The sequence below is a fragment of the Lagenorhynchus albirostris genome, chromosome 5, assembly GCF_949774975.1.
Source record: "Lagenorhynchus albirostris chromosome 5, mLagAlb1.1, whole genome shotgun sequence".
Lineage (NCBI taxonomy): Eukaryota > Metazoa > Chordata > Mammalia > Artiodactyla > Delphinidae > Lagenorhynchus > Lagenorhynchus albirostris.
Window position 1 is genome coordinate 69,879,032 of NC_083099.1, and position 19,516 is coordinate 69,898,547.

The 19,516-nt window shown below is 42.4% G+C and overlaps 1 protein-coding gene across 7 annotated transcripts in view; it reads right to left on the reverse strand.

Moving 5' to 3' along the window:
- FGF12 (fibroblast growth factor 12) overlaps nucleotides 1-19,516 on the reverse strand; it is a 566,009-nt gene that overhangs the window by 233,596 nt on the left and 312,897 nt on the right. For 3 of the 7 annotated variants that reach the window (XM_060150289.1, XM_060150292.1, XM_060150290.1), the window contains exon 1: nucleotides 12,809-13,562. The exons of 2 other annotated variants lie outside the window; for them this stretch is intronic. In XM_060150289.1, coding sequence (XP_060006272.1) covers nucleotides 12,809-13,007 — 199 coding nt within the window. In that variant the 5' untranslated portion in view covers nucleotides 13,008-13,562. 2 more of the 7 variants (XM_060150296.1, XM_060150297.1) reach the window with 2 other exon arrangements.

A 19,516-nucleotide genomic window follows, 5' to 3' on the forward strand; every position in this document is an offset into this window, starting at 1 on the left:
AACTGTAAATGTAAGGACCAGGCATGCATGAATTTGAAATCAATGGCAAAGGTTATTTCTCATTAACCCAATGTTAAGAAACCAAAGCCAGTCAAAATAGAAACGGGCCCTTTTCCAAACTGGCTACGCCACCCACTTCCCCTCCATTTCTGGAGCAAAGAGATAAATTAATATAAAGATGCTCTCTTTTGTAGCATTTCCATAGAAACTCCCCCTTTATAAGTAGTTACGCTGCTGAGAAAGAAGAAAGTATATACTGAGTGAAACAAGGGTGGCAACTGAGAGGTGGGTTGGGAGGAAGGGAAGACGTAAGTGCTAAGTATTTATCTAATAGCTATACACCAAATGAAAATGGATTAATGATATTTTTGTATTTTAATATTGAACAAAAGGAAATTAATATTAGCTTAAGATACTAATTCCTTTTCTTGCTCAGCATTCTCACATTTGTGCAGAAATTCCCTTGAAACCTGACTAGTACTGATGCCATGAGCACACTAGTCACCAATAGAATTCATTTCATTTGGATGAGTTATTTCTGACCACCTACTATGGAGATAGCATTGAAATGATAGTGTCCTTTTCCTACATACTCCAAAGGCAGAGACAGGTACTTATGCAGTAATTATAATTACGCAGTAATTATAAGACAAGACAGACTGAACTGCAGATGACAATACAGGTATAAAGCCAAGTGAAGGGGCAGGCAGTGACTCATTCAACCTGGAAGGATCTGAGGTCTGGCATAAGAGATGGGAGTTGGGCTGGACTGCCGCAGGGTGGGAAAATGTGAGGCTATGTCTGAGTAAGGGAAAGACAGGTATGGAAATTATCAGCATGCCTTGTGGGGAAACCAACTATAAATTATGGAACTGAAATGGTCAGATGCTGTAAATGTTCTAGGTATGCAACAAGGCTGGGGTTGGCTAGAGCACTGTGGGAGGAGAGGTAGAGAAAGAACCTTGATTATGCAGCATATTCATGTTGATAATATATATAATCAAACAGCATGCTCTCAGCCAGGTCTTGAGCCCACGTGTATTTTTGAAAGACAAATTGTAGTGAATTTTTTTAAATTAAGGAATTATTATTTTTCTTGAAATTTAGACATTACAGGAGAAACTGTCCAGAAGAACACAGCAAAACTACAACTTGGAACGCAGTAATACAAATCTGGCCAGAGTTAACAAAATTATAGATTGCCCTACAGGAAAAGAACAGGTACTTCTTCATTATTGCCATATCCCATTCCCAAGCACATGACAAAACAGCTATTCAATAGGTGTCTGACAATATAACTTGACTATAGATATTTAAAAGCAACTACCCACATTTAAATTGCTCAAAACAAAGAAGCAGATGGATAATCTTGCTACCATCAGTGGGCAATGTCCCACAGGAGACAGCTATGGTGTAGCAGTAAGGCACAGGCTTATGTTTATGGGTTTAGTCTCTGTGTTTGCTCTGCCTTTCATAGTTATATGACCTAATTTACCCCTTCAGAGGCTCGCTTCCCTCCCCCATAAGGTGGGTGATTGTAATGAGTGCTGATGTTTTCTAATGCAAACCCAGTAACACTTTAAATCACATACCCCACTAGGTGGATCTCCCAAGGCTGATGTCACAGTTACTCATTCTCAAGTGCAGACGTGTAATAGCATGAGACAAAAGCTTCAGACTGAATGTGGTTGCATAACATGATAAAGAGAACAGGCAGGACTGTGCTTTAGGTGAAAGTAACGGGAGTCAAGGATCCTCCACCTTTAGGTTTCCAACTAAAATGGTGATCCCATTAGCAGAATCATGAGTGGAATTCGAACTCAAGAAGCTATATAGTAACCCAGAAATGCAGCCCAGCAAAACCTCAAAGAAGGGAATTATGTGGAAACACTAGGAAAAGCATGATTTCAAAGTGCATTTCCTTCCTCGTGCTGCTTTTCTCATGACCTGTAGGTGGAGAGGGAGGAGAGGCAGACCTCTCAGGATACCAGAACTTCAAGATGCTACCAATTATTGATACTTCCCTGAGCAAAAGCTACAGAGGAGAAGGGCCCTGGGGCCTATCAGAAGACAGGTTCAGCAAGGAGGCAAACAGGAACCCTCTCCACCATTCTGAAGGGAAAGTAAATTTCCAGTCTCTCAGAGCGCTATCCCACAAGAAGAAGACTGCAGAGGAAACCTGGGTTTCTATCAACATGACTTCCTTTCTAGAATTCTGATCTTCAGAATCATCACCTCATTTGCCACTTATGTTTAACTTCATGGCCACACGCTGGTTACAAAAATCCTCTGCAGTCCTCCCTGAAGCAATAAAGCATGACAATAACACTGCTTTAACTCTATCATGAGAACCTTGGGCTTCCTTGGAATTTGAGATCCTGCTTTTTTTTCATCATTTTTTTAATTAATTACAGACACTGACCAAACTTTTCTTTTCTAGCTTCTTTAGGTGAATTTAGGTGGCTATCCTGTCTTAAAGTCTTCTCCCCAGCATAATATTACATTTGGTATGGATAATATAATAATATGTGGACAGCTCAGCTAGAGCTATTTATCTAAAAACAGAATCTGACACTTATTCTACTCAGGCAATTTGACTACAGATTCCTACTTTTGGTACTTATTTAAATTTTGCCCCCATTTTTAATTATTTGAGGAGTATTATCTGATTCTAGGGCACTGCGAAGGTGACCTGGGTCATCTTTTGAATTCCCAAAATTAAAACATTAAAGTCACCAGTAACAATAAAAAACTACATCTTCTGGAAATTTTTATTTTTTCTTTTTATAATAATTTATACAAGCTTACAGATTTTCTCTCCTGAATCTCATTCACACTTCGCTTTAATCCCCCTTTTTACCTTAGGTTTAAAAAATGTCTAAAATGCTGCAGTACACTGGATTTAATTCCTAACTTTTAAGGCCTAAATTGGAGTCAAAAGGAATAAAGACTGATATTTTAGGCAAAGACATGTTTAATAGCACATTTCAGGTAATTAAACCATGGGATGTAGTTAGGAATGTTCTGAACAGCATGCTAGGAAAAGAATTTTAATATTTCCTGTGTAAGTAGGAAACAGGGAGCAGATGAGTATTTCATGTCATGGGTCATGGTCATGAGTGTTCCTCCTGGGACGAGGGGAGCTATTTAATGACTTTTCAAGCTAAAAACGCTCTTAGATACCCTTTAATATAATACCACTGTTTTGCAAAGAAAGACACTGAGGCCCATTTCCAGTGCTGGCAGAGTGAAAAGAAAAGTCAACTAGGAAAAACAAACTTGAATTCAAACCCAGAATTTACTTCTCACTAGTCTCGCGAACTTGAGAAGCCCCAGGCTTGCTATACCTCAGCATCCTTATGTGAGAACTGGAGATACTAACTTCAGAATCCCTTTTCCTTTGAGGCTTGCTGTAAAGGTAAGTTTCAAGGAGTCGGTGTGTCATTTACTCATTTATTTAACGGTGGTCAAAGAACTGCAGTGACACAGGCAAGATGCTAGTGCTGAGAATCTAGCAATGAACATGTCACGGTCCCATCCTTAGGAGCTCACATGCTGGTCAGGAAGATGAGGCACATAAACATATCGTATAATGTGGCTCAGGTTTTGGACACCATTAAACACTGGAAAGGCTCAACAATAAGCAAAAGGAAGCGACCATCATTATAATTAAAATTAGTGTGGACAGTTTCTAGGCCTCATAAATGTATTCTAAAGGCATTAACGAATAAAATAATTATTCTTTGTTTCAAGGTCACAAGGTATGAAGTGATGGGACTTGAACAGGTTGGCTGTTCTCAATCTTGGCTGCATATCAGAATCTCCTTGGAGGTTCAAAACAAACAAACAAGCAAAACCGATAACTGATGTCTGGGCCCCGGAGTAGATACAAGAAATCAGATTTTCTGGTTGTGTGGCATTAGCACATTATAAAAGCTCCCAGGTGATTTCATTTTCAGCTAGGCTGAGAACCACTGGCCTGTATAATATCTAAGCTCTAACGTTTCGTGATTTGACTACTGATTTATTTGTCCCATGTCATTCTTTTCTAGGAAACTAGGTTTGGTCTCAGACCTTAGGGTTTCTCTAATGACCTCTGAAAAGTCATTAAGAAAAGGCTGTACACACTTAAATTCCAGTGAAGAGGCATTAACAGAAGTATGATTAGAAGCAGGGAGTCTGGGGGTGTGTAAGTACCACAAACTAATCAAATGACTAACAACAGGTGGACAAATAAGGAGGACATTACAAAGTTTGTCTTGTCAAAGGCACTTAATTATGCAAAAACCACTGAACTTGGCCCAAACTCATGTATGAAATCCACCTAGGTGCCACACATACAAAAGCCATATTCAGAATATACTCACAACTAAACTAGGTCAAGTATCTTTAGAATTTTGTTAGACATGAAATATTTTGTTTCAGTTTTAAAGGACTAGAAAAACTATTAAGGTTTTCTACTTTCCTCAATATTTTTCTCTGCCTAAAATACATTTGCTTATTGGATTACCCTTGCAAGGTAGCAGCCATAAATCAATGGAGGAGGAGAAGTTCCCTATAGAGTTCACAGTAAGGTAGATAGCCTTACAGAGGGGTATTTAGGATCTTCATCATATTGTAAAACTATTAACCAATAAATAATAATACCATTATTATTTATATTATAAATAAATTTATATAAATAAATATATTTATATAACTTTATATAAATAAATTTATATTATAATACCAATAAATAATACCATTACCCAATTTTTCACCTTAGCATTCCGCAGTGTTTTGTAGTTTGGGAATGATAAGTATTATCTGACGCACACCAACCCTGCTTCTCCCCTAGTTGTTCTCCATCTCAGCAAAGGCACCACTCACTATTGAATTGTTTAGGCAGGATTCATCCAGGCACCTTATGCTCTCTTGACCCATACCTGCCTATTATCAGGCTCAGGTCATTCTACCTCCACCTACTCTTTTCACACCCGTGACCACTGCCATAATGTTTTGTGTTAACATCACCTATACCTAGACTAGTGGTTCTCAAACTTTTGGCTCTCAGGACACTTTTGCAGTCCTAAAAATTACTGAATACCCCAAAGAGCTTTTGTTTATGTGGTCTATATCTTTCAATATTTACCATGTTTAGAAATTAAAACAAATTTTTTCAAATATTTATTAAAAATAATAAGCCCATCAAATGTTAATATAAATAGGTGGTTTAATGAAACCTAACTGTATTTTCCAAAACAAACAAAATGAGTGAACAAATAGTTTATGTGTTTTCCAATGTCTTTAATGTCTGCCTTAATACAAATCAGCTGGGTTCTCAAATCTGTCTCTGCATTTAATCTCTTGTGAGATGTTGTGGCTTTAGTGTCTAAAGATAACCTGGCCTTACACGGATACATGGTTTAAAAGGGAGGAAAATTTTAATAGCCTTTTCAGATGATTGTGGATATATCTTCTTTAGTCTCTGGAAAATTCCATTGGACACTTGTGACAGAACGAGTGAAAAAAGATGAATAATTAGTATTATTAGGAAATATCATTATGAAAATAGTTTTAATCTTGTGGACCCACTGAAAGGTCTCCAAGGAGCTTCCAGGGCCTGCGTACCACACTTTGAGAACTGCTGGCCCAGACTGCTGCCCTGGCCTCCTTATGATTCCTTAGCTTCCACTCTGGCTCCCCTACAATCCACTCTCCTCTCCAAAGCCAGAGTGTGCATTTAAATATGCAAGTCACATTATATCACCACCTACTTCTGACCCTCTTTGGACCCTAGATTAAAATATGCAATCTCTCTGAGGGTCTCCAAGGCCCTGCACACCTCAGCCCTGCCAAGCTTTCCAACATCACCTGGACCCCTTGCTCCTGTCACTCCAGTTACACTTCAACTTCTTCAAAAGCACCAAACTCCCTCTCACCTCAGTCTCATGCAAGCTATTCTCCTCTGCCTTGAACATCCTTCTATCCTTTCCTGCCTGCCTCACCCTTCAGAACTCAGCCTACATGATTCTTCCTCAGAGAGATGTTTCCTGAACAAATGCTAGAGATAGTATTTTCATTTTACAGATCAGCAAACTGAGGCTCAAAGTATTAAGAAACTTGCCTAATGTTCTCACAAATAATATCTCCAGAATTTGGATTCAGATCCCACACCAACGTCCATGAACTTAATCACTCTGCTACACAGTCGCTTAAACAGTAACTGTAAAAAAATTTTTAAATTAAAAAAAAATTTTTTTTGTAAAGGCTAAATCCTACAGGGCTCTCCTGACCTTGTTATTAACCTCTTTACTTTTGAAAACATCTGAAGCAGTTGTTTATGTTTATAGTCAAGAAAGTCTTCCCCTCTGGACCGCAGTCTCCCAGTGGGTCCTTAGGTGTCCCAGGTGGCACCCCTGACATCTCCGAGGTTCCCGCATGCAGAGAGGGACATCCCAGCCAGGAGCCTGGGAACAGCACGTGACGACACAGCCACAGGACTGCTTCTGCAGCACCGGCCTGCAGACCTCCAGCAGCCTTCCCACTTCACTCCTCCTCACTAGAGATCCTCCCTGGGGGCTCCAGCTCATACCCAGAGCAAAGTAACATGACCCACCACATTTCCTTGAACTCTTCATCGGATTCCCCCCAACTGGAGTGTCCCAGCTTCAAATCCCATTGAGTTCTTCAGATTCAGCCTCCTTAGCTCGAGGTGGTGGGAAATAAAGAAAGATGATCCGCAGGGTGCGGGCTGGGGTTTCTGAAACAGTTTAGCCACTTCCTGACTCCATAAACCTGAACAAGTCTGTCTGCTACTTTGAAGCTTAGTTCTCTTATTTCAAAGATGGGGCTAACTATGTCAGTGGATCGCTATGAAGAATAAAAGGGGCAGAAGTTGTGAAGAAACTCCGTAAATCCTGAAGTTATACAGTCAAGGAAGTTATCGTTAAAAGTTATTATTATATATGATTGATTTAGAGACATTTTGCATCTAAGGCCCCTCCCTCTCACAGATGCTTAGAAAGTGGCCTCAGAACCAGAGCCCTTTAATTTTTTTTAACTTTTTATCTTTTTAATTAATTTTTATTGGAGTATAGTTGCTGTACAATGTTGTGTTAGTTTCTGCTGTACAGCAAAGTGAATCAGCTGTATGTATTCATATTAATATATCCCCGCTTTTTTGGATTTCCTTCCCATTTAGGTCACCACAGAGTACTGAGTAGAGTTCTCTGTGTTTTACAGTAGGTTCTCATTAGTTATCTATTTTATATATATTAGTGTATACATGTCAATCCCAATCTCCCAATCTCCCAATTCACCACACCACCACCCTGCCCCAGTATCCATACGTCATTCTCTAGGTCTGTGTCTCTATGTCTGTCAGAGCCCTTTAGATGTGCTGCATTTCTCTTTGGACAACAAGTAAAGCTCTGTAGCTTGATGGGTAGGCCATCAGATAGAATCCAAAATGTAGTATATTAACTTGGTCTCCTATGTATAATGAGACTGTTTATGAGAGTTCTCATAAAATCTATAATAATTCTAGAAAGAAGTCATAGCGAATATACATTATGACAAAGTACTCAAGAAAGAGACAAGAAAAGACTAATTACTATTAACAAACTTTTCAAACCAAATCAACACTGTAATATCTATGTAAAACTATGCTCTCAACAAGACTAAAAGCAATAGTTTTTGACTAGTAAGCCCAGTACTTTCTTTCAAATAGAATTATATGAGACAAAGCTTTAGTTTCTAAAGATCTTCTAAAATATTCCTATTGCTTCCTCAAATACAGACTGTCTCATTTCCTGCAAATTGTTTTTCTAAGTCTGTTCAAGAATATCAACTTCAATAAAACTTTAAAGACTTAATCCTGAGTTACGGCTTGATGAGATCTCTGTGGGATGAAAGAAATCAAGAGATCACAGTACCTGCTATTTTAAAACGATCTTACAACGGAAACATCATTTGTGGATGAGAATGCACTGCTGTAGAGAAAACAGGATTAAAAAAACACATACAAAATATCAGTTTAAACCCTAGGGTGGGTTTCTAAAGAGAAAAGCCTGGGTTTTTTTTTAACAAGACATTAAGCCAAATATCATTTAATGAGGCTGATTTTGTAGTTCAGATATGAGTCATACTTTTAAAGGAGAAAATACAATAAGACTACTTGCTATAAATGTAAAGTATCACCTGTCATGTGAATGTATTCTTGATCTATATATTGACCAGAATTATTTCAATTTATAAAAATCTAATTTATATTCCATAAATTACATGGTCAAGCATTTCTCCTTTTTTTGTCAGTTTTCTTCTTGAAGTTTCTATTTTCTGTGATGCTTCCTTCATCAACATCAAAGGATATATTTGATAGTAAAATTTGGAATGAGTATGCTATTAGATACTATACATCTACCAAAACAAGTCAGAAAAATACTAAAATATTTTGAGTAACCTCAATTTTTATAACAGAAACAAGGACTCAGAAACAAGCAGAAACAGGGACTCAGAAAAACGACAAATGAAAATCAACAAAATTTAGTAAAATTATAATCACTTCTTTGATTTATTTTATCCAGTCGCTATAAATATACCACATCATTCTTTAAGAGGGAGGTAATATAAAACCAAAAACTTAAGTTATGAAAAACATCTAATGTTTTTTAGGTGAGGAATTTTCCTGATTACTTCTGATTTTTTAATGCTCTGGTTTGAGGGAAGGAATTAAATTATATAGAAAAATAATAAAATCACAAAATCACTTAAAATACACAGATTTAGGCTTATCTAACTACTCTGTACTTTCCAGAGAGGCTCTCATTTGAAAACTCGAAGAGTGATATGAATGACCTCCAAGGTTCCTGGCTGCTCCAACATTCAAAGATTCTATAAACACCTTTCCCTTCCTGATGGTGAATGCTATCCATTTCCTGCAGCAACTCCTGAGTCAAAACATAAATAATTCTGGAGTCAGTCATTTGTACAGATGTTTCTATTCAAAAGTAAATCAAATATTGGAAATAAATAAGCCATGTAATTCACGTGGATGTGCTAATAGCTTAGATATGGCAAATTAAGTGGTATCAACATTTAAGCAAGTATTCCAGCAGGTCTGGCTCATACAGGTATTTCACATATAAATAATTACTCAAGAAATAATGACCATAGGAATGCTCCTTTCTTTATGAGAAAGTCCACAAACAGAACTGTTCTAAAGGCTTTTTTATGGCTCCGTGCCCTCGGCCAACGTGCCAGTTCAAGGTCTCCAACATTTCATTTCCAAAGAGCTACAGCCCGCACAGCGCCTAAGGGGCTAACTATTCCTGCACTGTCTGTACGTCTTCACTGTTGGATTTACTTTTATAATGCAGGCTGCTGTAGGATGGTCACTTTATTTTTTTTTAATTTATTTTATTCAAGTAGAGTTGATTTACAATGTTGTGTTAATTTCTGCTGTACAGCAAGGTGATTGTTATACACATATTATACATTTTTTTCATATTCTTTTCCATTATTCAGTATCACAGGATATTGAAAATCGTTCCCTGTGCTATACAGTAGGACCTTGTTGTTTATCCATCCTATGTATAATAGTTTGCATAGGATGGTCATTTTAGCATCCCAATTGCCTATGTCTCCTTCTACCCGTTACCTCCTCTATGAGACCGTATTCCTGTTCTAATTACAAAATAATAATGATAACAAACCTTAATGGTAAAAATAAATAATGCACAAAATTATTTCCATTCTTTGACAGAGGACACCCAGTTCATCATACCACTTTTTTCTGTGTTGTGTTGTGAAGTGCACAGGCAAGAAGAATCAACTGGATCAAGTTCTAGCCCCAATCTTTCCACAATCTAGCTGTGCAATCTTGTATAAACCACCAACTTGCTATGGCTCAAGGATTTCTTATCTTAGGAAGGATTCTGCTACACAATCCCAGTGTAAGCCATCACTGTGCTCCAGAGAGGGCATTCGCAAAGCATCTGAGGTGCCCTGTGGTCCTGGAACTGCACAACGGGAGGTCTTGCCCTGCCAATTCTCACATTTTCATAATGCAATATCATGATTTTGAAATCTGAGACCTTTACTGTGTAATTTCAGTATTCCCTCTGTGTTTATGAGGTTTCAACATGATATGTTTCAGAACTTGGTGAGTTAAGACAAGGATTAAGAGACAATGTGTCAGCCCTGAAATCAGAAATACAACCGTGGCCTTTCCCATCCAATACCTGACTTAGCTTCACTGTTTCAGGCTCTCTCCCCTGGCAAGTCTGGTCCCTGGAACTTGTGTCTCGACAGAAATTCAGAGTGGAAATTCTTTATCAGGACAAGTTATTCCACTTTACCATTTGTGACTCAGTTTGTAGTTCACAGAATATAGCTTAGAAGGGCTAGTGAGTTCAAGGATAACTCAAATATTAAGTGAACGTAACATCAAAGTGCTTGTAAAACAGATTTGCTCAGATAGTTTTTTTCCTTTTGGTGTTTAGCAACTTTCTCCCAATCCAGCTAAAGAATCCTCTCTGGAACTGAGATGTGGAAGGTGCTATATCTTTCTATATAGACTCATCCCATACTACATGAATCATAGTCACTGACAGCAAGTCAACAGGTTAATTGTTTGGCTTTGTTAGTAACAATAACAGGACACTATCATCTTCCCCAAAAGCTTTGCTGCACCCTATGCTCCCATTCTTCTCAGCTTAGCTTCATAACAAACTGAAGTCTACGGTGGACAGAAACATGTGTGCTGCCTTTGCACTGGGTATGTCTTAACAGGTCCTGTCACCTCTCTGCCAGATTATTACTGTGACACTTAAGCTAAAGGAATTCACCAGTCATGATCTCTTTGCCGAAATGTACACTAAGTAGATGAAAAAGAGGGAAAGATTAAATGAACTTTGAAAAGAACAATAAACTCAGCAATTCCCTCAAATTCTCTATTTTCTAATGAGATGCTAAGGAAAAGGTCACAGGAAGCAATTTCCTTATGCAAAAGTAAGCCATGCAAATCACTCATCTCCAAATCAACTTCAACAAAGATCAGTCAAGTTTATCTTATCCATTCACAAAAACAATCTACCTATCATCTTGATGACCTTGTTTGTAACTGAGGAGGCTGAGTAGAATCTATTCACAAACGTTATTATCCCAACTAGAGTGCAAGAACATACTTCAGAGACTGAGATATAAGTCACATGGAATTCAGAGCCTTGAAGTCCCTTGCAGACCACATAAGCCCTGAGAGAAAATGGCCCCCAAATGATCCTTGCACAACAATACAAGAGATTTGACTTCCCCCTAATATGAATTATTTACTGTGCAGAGATAACTCTAGTATTTTGCATGCATCTTCCCTTTATAAAATGAACAGGCCATATTAATTGAATATAAAATAATCGACTTTACTAGCTCCTGCCTTCAGATCATAATTATTTTTGTTTACTCCTGAAATTTACTATTTCATCAACATCACGGAATAAGAAAATGAGCCCACTAGGGAGTGAATAACGTCATGAAAACTCAATGGAAAAATTAGATGAGATGGTTTTTTCATTAAGGCTTAATCCCAAATTTCTAAACTAATTCTGAGCCCCACTTGTCCAGACTTTCCAAGTGTTTTCTTCACCCAATGACCCTAACCCATATGCTTCATTCCTGGAACCCAGGAGAACATCACAGTCAGAGCTGCAAAGATGCTAACCTAAACTAGTCAACTGATCACGGAGCAAGCTTTCTCTCGAGACAGTATTTCCTTTCAGTTGTCCACAGTCAGGGTAGATCATCTGCAGATTGCAAATGACCCTGTGGGCCACACCCAGAGGATCAATAAAGTCTGATGGAAGCACAGACCTTGGAAATTCTGCTTTCATTCTCTCCAGGTAGCCTGGCTTAAAATGGGAATAATCACTCTGAAATTTTGAGGTATCCAATGTCCCTGTGTAAACAGAGACACATCAAAGACCAACCATTTGAATTTAGGGCCAAAGAAGAGAATCAGCTTCAGAAAGGCCAGGCCTAGAAGATCTCTGATAAGTCTAAAGTTTTCTTTGCACTCCCTGAGACCAAATTGCAGATACTTCGTTGTTCCCGTAATGTCCCAAGAGTAAGTGTGAGTGTGCAAAGGATGGAAGGAATAGGACAGAAAAGTTAATGAGCAGAGCCATTGGAAACAATGAGAGCAATGGGAGGAAGAGAATACGAAAAGGAGGTCTGTGGAAAAGGAAGTGAAAGGGCATGGGTAAAAATGGGGAGGTGAGAAATTGATCAGAATGTGAGAGAGACTGGACTTGATGTGTTGCTAGAGAAAGATTTAGAAAAAGAGTAAGTTTAAGTTGATCTGGTGTCTACTAAGTGTCTATTATGTGTTAAGAATTGTGCCAAGTGTTATGAGAGATATAGGGAGGAAGGTTTATTTATATTTAGGTCCTCAGTAGGCAGATTAAACACTGGCTAGCTGGATGGATGGATGGACGGATAAAAGGATGGATGAGAAAGAGAGAGTGAGGGAGAATGAGGTGGTCACTGCCCTCAAGGACTCTACAAGCTCTATGGGACCAGGAGCATCGATATATGTAACTCTCATCCTAGTCAAACCGTGGTTTCATTAAGGTATAAAGTGTTTTCCTGAATATGGGACAAGACGCTATTAACTAACAGAGAGCGACTGAAAGATGTCTGAACATTTTTGGAGAACGGGGGCCAGAATGGAAGAGGGGGATCCTGGTTCTCTATCGTGGATGCCCCCTGTGCTTTTCAGAAGGGGAGGGGGGTGTCAGCCTCTAGAGAGCCCACCGTCTGTACCTCTACTGACCTGGTCTCCGCCTCACTGGCCTCTTGCGGCCGCTGCAGAAGCGCACTTTGCTGAATACCCCGAGGACGTGCCTCTCGCACAGGGAGCGCCCGTCTTTGCTGGGGCTGGAACGGCGCTTGGAGGCCGACACCCGGTCGCTGTTGGACTCCCTCGCCTGTCGCTTCTGCCGGATCAAGGAGCTGGCTATCGCTGCAGCCATAGCTGCTCAGCGCGGGCCCCAGGCCCCGGGTTCCACTGCGCCCTCGGGATCACGCTCCGCCGGGGCGAGGGCAGGACCTCGGCGGCCTGGAGGGACAGGGCAGGCGCGTGGAGGCAGTGCTAATATTTGAGAAGGCCGCAGTACCGAAAACCCGGCGCCCACAACGTTAGTCAGAGTCTGGGCAGTGGCGACAAAATGTGTGAAAATCCAGATGTAAACTTCCCCAACCGCTGGCGGTGGGGGCGGGGCGGTCCCAGGCCTTCCTGTTAACTAGACTCTTGCACCCCAAACTTGCACCCCAAGGCGATCCGCGTCCAAGGGGCAGTGGGGAGTTTGGTCACACTGCGTTCGGAGTACCAAGTGGAAAGGGAAGAAGGATGTCCAAAACAACAAGCCGTGCCCCTGTTGGAGAGGCGCAAGCGTTGTAAGGTGTCCAAAGTATATCTACACATATATACATATAAAACCCGTTTACAAAGCAGTCTGGACCGAGGCGGGTAGCGTGCCCCCGGTAGAAAATACTAAAAAGTGAATAAAACGTTCCTTTAGAAAACAAGCCACCAACCGCAAGAGAGGAGAGGAAGGCAGCAATTTAACTCCCTGCGGCCCGCAGTTCTGGAGATTAGGAGGTCCGTCCCGGCTGGGTGAGGTCTACGGAATGCATCGCACCGGCTGCGGTTCTCCAGGGGCCCGCCGCCCGAGTTCTGGAATTCCGAGAGGCGCGAAGTGGGAGCGGTTAGCTGGAGTCGGGGTAGGGGCGCCAGGCGGGGGCAGCTGTTTCCAGCTGCGGCGAGCGCGACTCCCCGCCAGCAGCGCTGCAAGGAGAGCGGGAGGCGCGGGAGGCGAGGGAGGGGGGAGGGAAGGAGGGACGGGGAAAGAGGAAGGAAGGGAGGGAGGGAGATCCTCGAGGGCCAGGCTCCCCTCCGGGAGAAACCCGCGAGAGGCGAGCGCCGCGGGTACGCGGGGTCCCGAGAGCAGGTGCTCTTTCTCTTTCCTCTTTCTTTCTGGCACAAGACGGGCACAGTTGGTGATTATTTAGGGAATCCTAAATCTGGAATGACTCAGTAGTTTAAATAAGCCCCCTCAAAAGGCAGCGATGCCGAAGGTCTCCTCTCCAGCTCGGCGCCCACACGCCTTTAACTGGAGCTCCCCGCCATGGTCCGCCCGGGGCCGCCGCACCGAGCAGCTCTCCGCACAGGCTCAGAGGGAGCGAGGGAAGGAGGGGGCGCCCTAGCGAGCTCGGGATCAGGTCATCGCCGCGCTGCCCGGGGCCCCCAGGCTCGCGCGGCCCGGCAGTCGGCGGCTCACAGGCATCAGATCAGATGGGGATTACCCGCCGGACGCTAGGCCGATCACTCAGTCCCGCGCTGCCCATCCCGGCCGAAGAAGGAAGGGACCCGCGCGCTGCGAACACCCGCGCGGCGGCTCGGGTGGGGCGGGGGCTGGCTGCGGGCGACGTCGGCTCCAGGCGGCTGCGGCTCCGCTTCGGAGCTACCCACCATGGTCTGGCGCCCGGGGCGCAAGAGGCGCCCCCTAGGCGGCCGGGTCTGGGGGGCGGGAGGCGGCTGCGTGTACCACTGGGGCCCTCGGGGCCCGACGCAGACTCTGGTCCGGGGCCAGGAAGCAGGTGCGGGCTGCCGCCAACTCGGCCAACTTGCTGCGCGGGTGGCAGCTCGGAGCCGCGGGCTAGCGGGGTGCCCCCCGCCGCCTCCTCCCCAGGCCCCGGAGGGGGCGCTCAGGGCTGAGTCCCATTCGGGGGCTGAGGCTCCAGGCGTGCCGAGCCGCACCGGCTCCTGGACGCCACCGCCGCCGCCTAGCCGGCTCGCTGGGTTGGAGCGCTTAGCTCCACAGGAAACTCCAGGCGGGGACGACCGCCACCGAGACGGAGGGTGGGACGAAGAGCAGGCGGCCGCCGGTGTACCTTTGGCGCTGCTCGCCCACTCGCTGAGAGCTTGGGAGCGCCCAGGTAGGGCCAGCCTGGGGGCCAGGCTCCCGGAGCGCAAGGAATCGCAGAGAGCTCGCGTCTTCCTCCCCTCCCTCGCGCCCTCTGTTCCCAGACTCTTCCCCCTCCCTCCCGTCACCCCTCTCCCCCTTCTCCGCCTTCTGTCTTTCCCCTTTTCTCCTCTCTACGCAATCCTACGTGATTGAGGTTTGTATGAGAAATTCTCAGAGGCAGAATGAAGGAACTGCAGCTCCGGTCGGCTCTGTCCCATCCCTCCCCCAAGAGAAAACACTACCGGCCCGTTAAAGGATCCCGGGTACACAGAAAGGGGCTAGAGGTGAGGCGCCCACAAAGCAATCTGCCGTCTCTCCAATAAGCTGAAGCACAAAGAATTCCCTTTTTAGAAAGGAAGGCAGCAGACACTGGAGAAGTAACAATGGCCTGTTGGGTCCACCTTCAGCACATTTTGGAACAGGAAAAAGTGTCTCCATATTTGAGGAACCCAGATTTCTGGTTTCTATCAGGAAACGTGCAAAACAGGCTCAATCCTTAAAATAAGGAACCAGGTGAGCACCCTGCAAAGAGGGGAGGATGGAGGTGGAGTGAGAGGGTGACTGTGGGCAAGGGCAGTCAACAACCAGCTGTGGAGGGCAATCGGGTCTCCAGGAGTGCTTGTGATGACAGCTGGATGCAACAGAAAACTCAGCGGAGAAGATAATGTCACCCAAGTTAAAATGCAGCATGAAAAAATTTGGAAACATAAAGGACTAGTCATGCTAAGGCCTGGAAGTGGCTATTAGTCATACTTAGTGTCTCTCTTCAATCAGTCTTCAAATATCCCTAGTCCCTCCCCTTAACAGACATTCCACTAAGCATCAAGGGTAGTGCCAAAAGAGTTAATGGATGATTTCCAAGCAGAAACATGTATGTTGGAAATACCCTAAGAGTAGGCAAGGAACGTGAAGGCCCTGGCAGCTACTGAGAATGGATGTGGGCTGTGGAGAGGGCCCAGGAATTCTCCAGATGTGGGCACAAACCTGGGGGCCTAGTAGAAGGAGAAGAATTGAGGCCTGTGAGGCTGTTTAGAGCAAGCACTGTGTTAAACAGCCCCACCACGTCTGAGGGCCTGGACCTTTCATGCTGCAGCTGGACATAACACAGGCAGACAGGTTTACGAGGCAGACAGCTGGGAGGATTAAATAGGCCAGGCGCCCTGAGAGGGGGGAATCCCAGCTGTCAATGGGGAGCACCACATCCCCTGCAGCTGTTCAGTGTGCCTGAATAAGGGCCGTGAACTTGGGATTCTAACAGTACATAACAGGGGAAAAAGATACACACACACACACACACACACACACACAAACACACAGGCGACCACACACAGACCTCTTCTCCAAAAGTGAATCCAGCCAAATACATTTTCAAAAGCGAATCTGGATGTGGTAAGGGACATTACTGAAAATCAATTGTTATCACTGTCAATGATATGGGAAATGTTATGGGAACATCTGGGAAATGTTCACATTTCACAGATAAAATTACGTGTTTTCCTTCCTTGGCTACCACAAGGCTTGTCTTATTCTTGAGGAAGGCAGGTACAAATAGTACTGGCTGGCTTTGGGGGCTCCTTGCCTCTTGCAGTTCAACACCCAAAAAGGAAAAGGTCAGCTAAGGTGAGGAATCCAGAGAAACGGGCGAGAGAGGGGTGTATAGTGAGGCCTTGAGAAAAATCACTGCTAAACTGTGAGTCTTTTTCTTATCCTCAAGATGGGAATAATCATTCCCATCTACCTCACAGAACTGAATATGTATGCGCAAGCATTCTGAAAAGTGGAAAATGCCGAATGAGTAAAAGAGATGATGACAGTGTTTATTTTTTTAAGAAAATGCATGATATTCTTCTGAGATGCTTTTTTTAAATGTAGATCCCTGATGGTTTCTCAGAACGTGAAACAGAAATCTCTATGAGTAGAGCTCAGGAATTTTGAGTTTTTGACAAGTTCTTCAGGTGTCAAAGTTTGAGAGATATATAGATATAGATACATTTTAGATAACACAATATCCTAGAAGGGAGAAATAAACTCAGACTCTCAAAAATTTAACACACTTTACTAGAACTACAGTCTGTGCCTGCCCCCCACCAAAAAAAAAAGGGCCTGGAAAAAGAATGTGTGTTCTCTAATCTTTGAGTGTGTTAATTTTTTTTTTTCCTGTAGGTTTATGAGACATGAAAGATGTTTTGATGCAGAAGGTAACCAGTGCAGCAGCACAGGAAAGAAGAAGGTGATGGAGGAGGAGATGAAAATGCAGATAACAGTTGCTGTTTGAAATTTTCTTTGTCTTGACATGACAGTATCGTTATGCATTTAAGGAACAAAATGAAAACAATAAATGCTAGCTTTCTGAAAGTGACATACCATGTCTTTAGATCGCTACTAAGCAAATGTGGTGTTTTCGATTCAATTAGACAACAAAAACTTTACTTCTTCCCTTGCACTCCTGTGGCTATTGTCAGGGTGCTTTTTAGCTGTTGAGCCCTTTAACTCATCATCAGCATCATTTACTTCATTTCTCCAGTGAGAAGAAGAGGTAAATACAGGGAAATCTGAGAAGTTAGGTCCTATTTACATGGCTGTTGAGATCAGAAGCAATACCCTAGTTAATTTTTTTATATTCAGAAATTCAGGGACTTCCCTGGCAGTCTAGTGGTTAAGACTTCGCCTTCCAATGCAGCGGGTGAGGGTTTGATCCCTGGTCAGGGAGCTAAGATCTCACATGTCTCACAGCCAAAAAAACCAAAACATAAAACAGAGGCAATATTGTAATAAATTCAATAAAGACTTTAAGAAATGGCCCATATCGAAAAAAGAAAAAAAAATTCATTAGCTTCCTACCTGGGCCACTAATTCTCGTAAGTTTTCCTTCATGGTTACTAGGACATTTCCAATGTCTTTGCATTTGGGGTTCAGGAATGAGATTACATCAACCTACTGATTATTTAATTAAAATAATCAGGTCATTTTGAAGGGCAATATCTCAGGGATAACAATACCTTGACTTTTTTGCTCTTTTTTTGAACAACTTGAGAATTTCCATTTACAATTCTGAAGACAGCATAGGTGGAAGCAGTGGAATTACTTGAAGAAAGTTGCCAGATACACATTGAAACGATAATTATATTTCTGACCTCCCTTCAAACAAATAAAACATGGACAGTCTTAATCATCTCTGTATTTTAAGTCATTTCTGTGTTCTAAAGGGAAAAAATACAGAATGTTGAATAGTTTTTCCCTTATTTATAAGTCAAGTCTTTCAACTCCTAAACCAAACTATTAGGACCACTGCAGTCATTCACTTGAAACCTTGAATTGGGCACAGGTTGCATCCAGGCCCTGTTTCAGTTACCAAGGGGAACTCTTTACACCTCTACATTCTCCCTGCCCTCAACAAGCTTATAGTTCATCCCATCATGATCTTATTTGGCTCTTGTCTTAATCACCCACTCACCGTATGCTACCGAACAAGTTATTCAATCTCCAAACCACATCTGTAAAATACATCAATGATAATGACACGAGCAGTACCTATCTAACTGGGCTACTGCAAGGCTCAAAGAAGATGTGACCATAATGTAAAGTATTAGAATAAGCATGCTCTCATTAAAATATCCATTTAAATCAAGTCCCTCCTATAAAATCCAGACTTCCCAAAACAGGAAAACATAGCTTGTGATTCATACACACCATCATTCACTCCTGGACATAATGTATTTAACAAAGGCAGGAAATCTACTTGAAATGAATCATTAACCTTGACACTGTAATGGAAAACAAAATTTTCATTAGCGGAATATTGTCAATGTCCTTGTCTGTTGGGAACACAAAGGAGCCAAAATGAAAAAGTGTCTCCATATTTGAGGAACCCAGATCTCTGGTTTCTATCAGGAAATGTGCAAAACAGGCTCAATCCTTAAAATGAGGAACCAGGTGAGCACCCTGCACAGAGGGGAGGATGGAGGTGGAGTGAGAGGGTGACTGTGGGCAAGGGCAGTCAACAACCAGCTGTGGAGGGCAATCAGTCTCTCCTCATATATCATCCTGCTCTGAGATCAGGCCCCTGATCAAACCTTGGTGAATATGAGCTCACCAGCCTCTGACACCGCAAGCTTGACGGGCAGAAGAAGACCTTTTCTCCATGAATATTATCCCACACAACGGCTTTACTTCCATTTCCTTTTCTCTTTCAGATTGTCAGTTAAAATACGTTGACAACAGCAACATAAACAACTACTTTCTAATAATTTGTAAATTCCTTTATGGTGCTTTATTCAACAGTTCAAAATTGAATTACTACATGTTATATGTTTGTCTGGTTTTGGTCATGTCTCAAAATAAGAAAGACAGTATATTTAATTCTTCTTTATGACACAGATTAGGGGTAGTATCCTTATTGCCCAAGTAGAGAAATTATCAATGTTTTGGAGAATGTCTGTTTTAATAAGAAACATAAGCTATAAATAATGTGAGCCAGGGCTAAGCTCCCTGCAGGGTTCTAACTGCATTGCAAT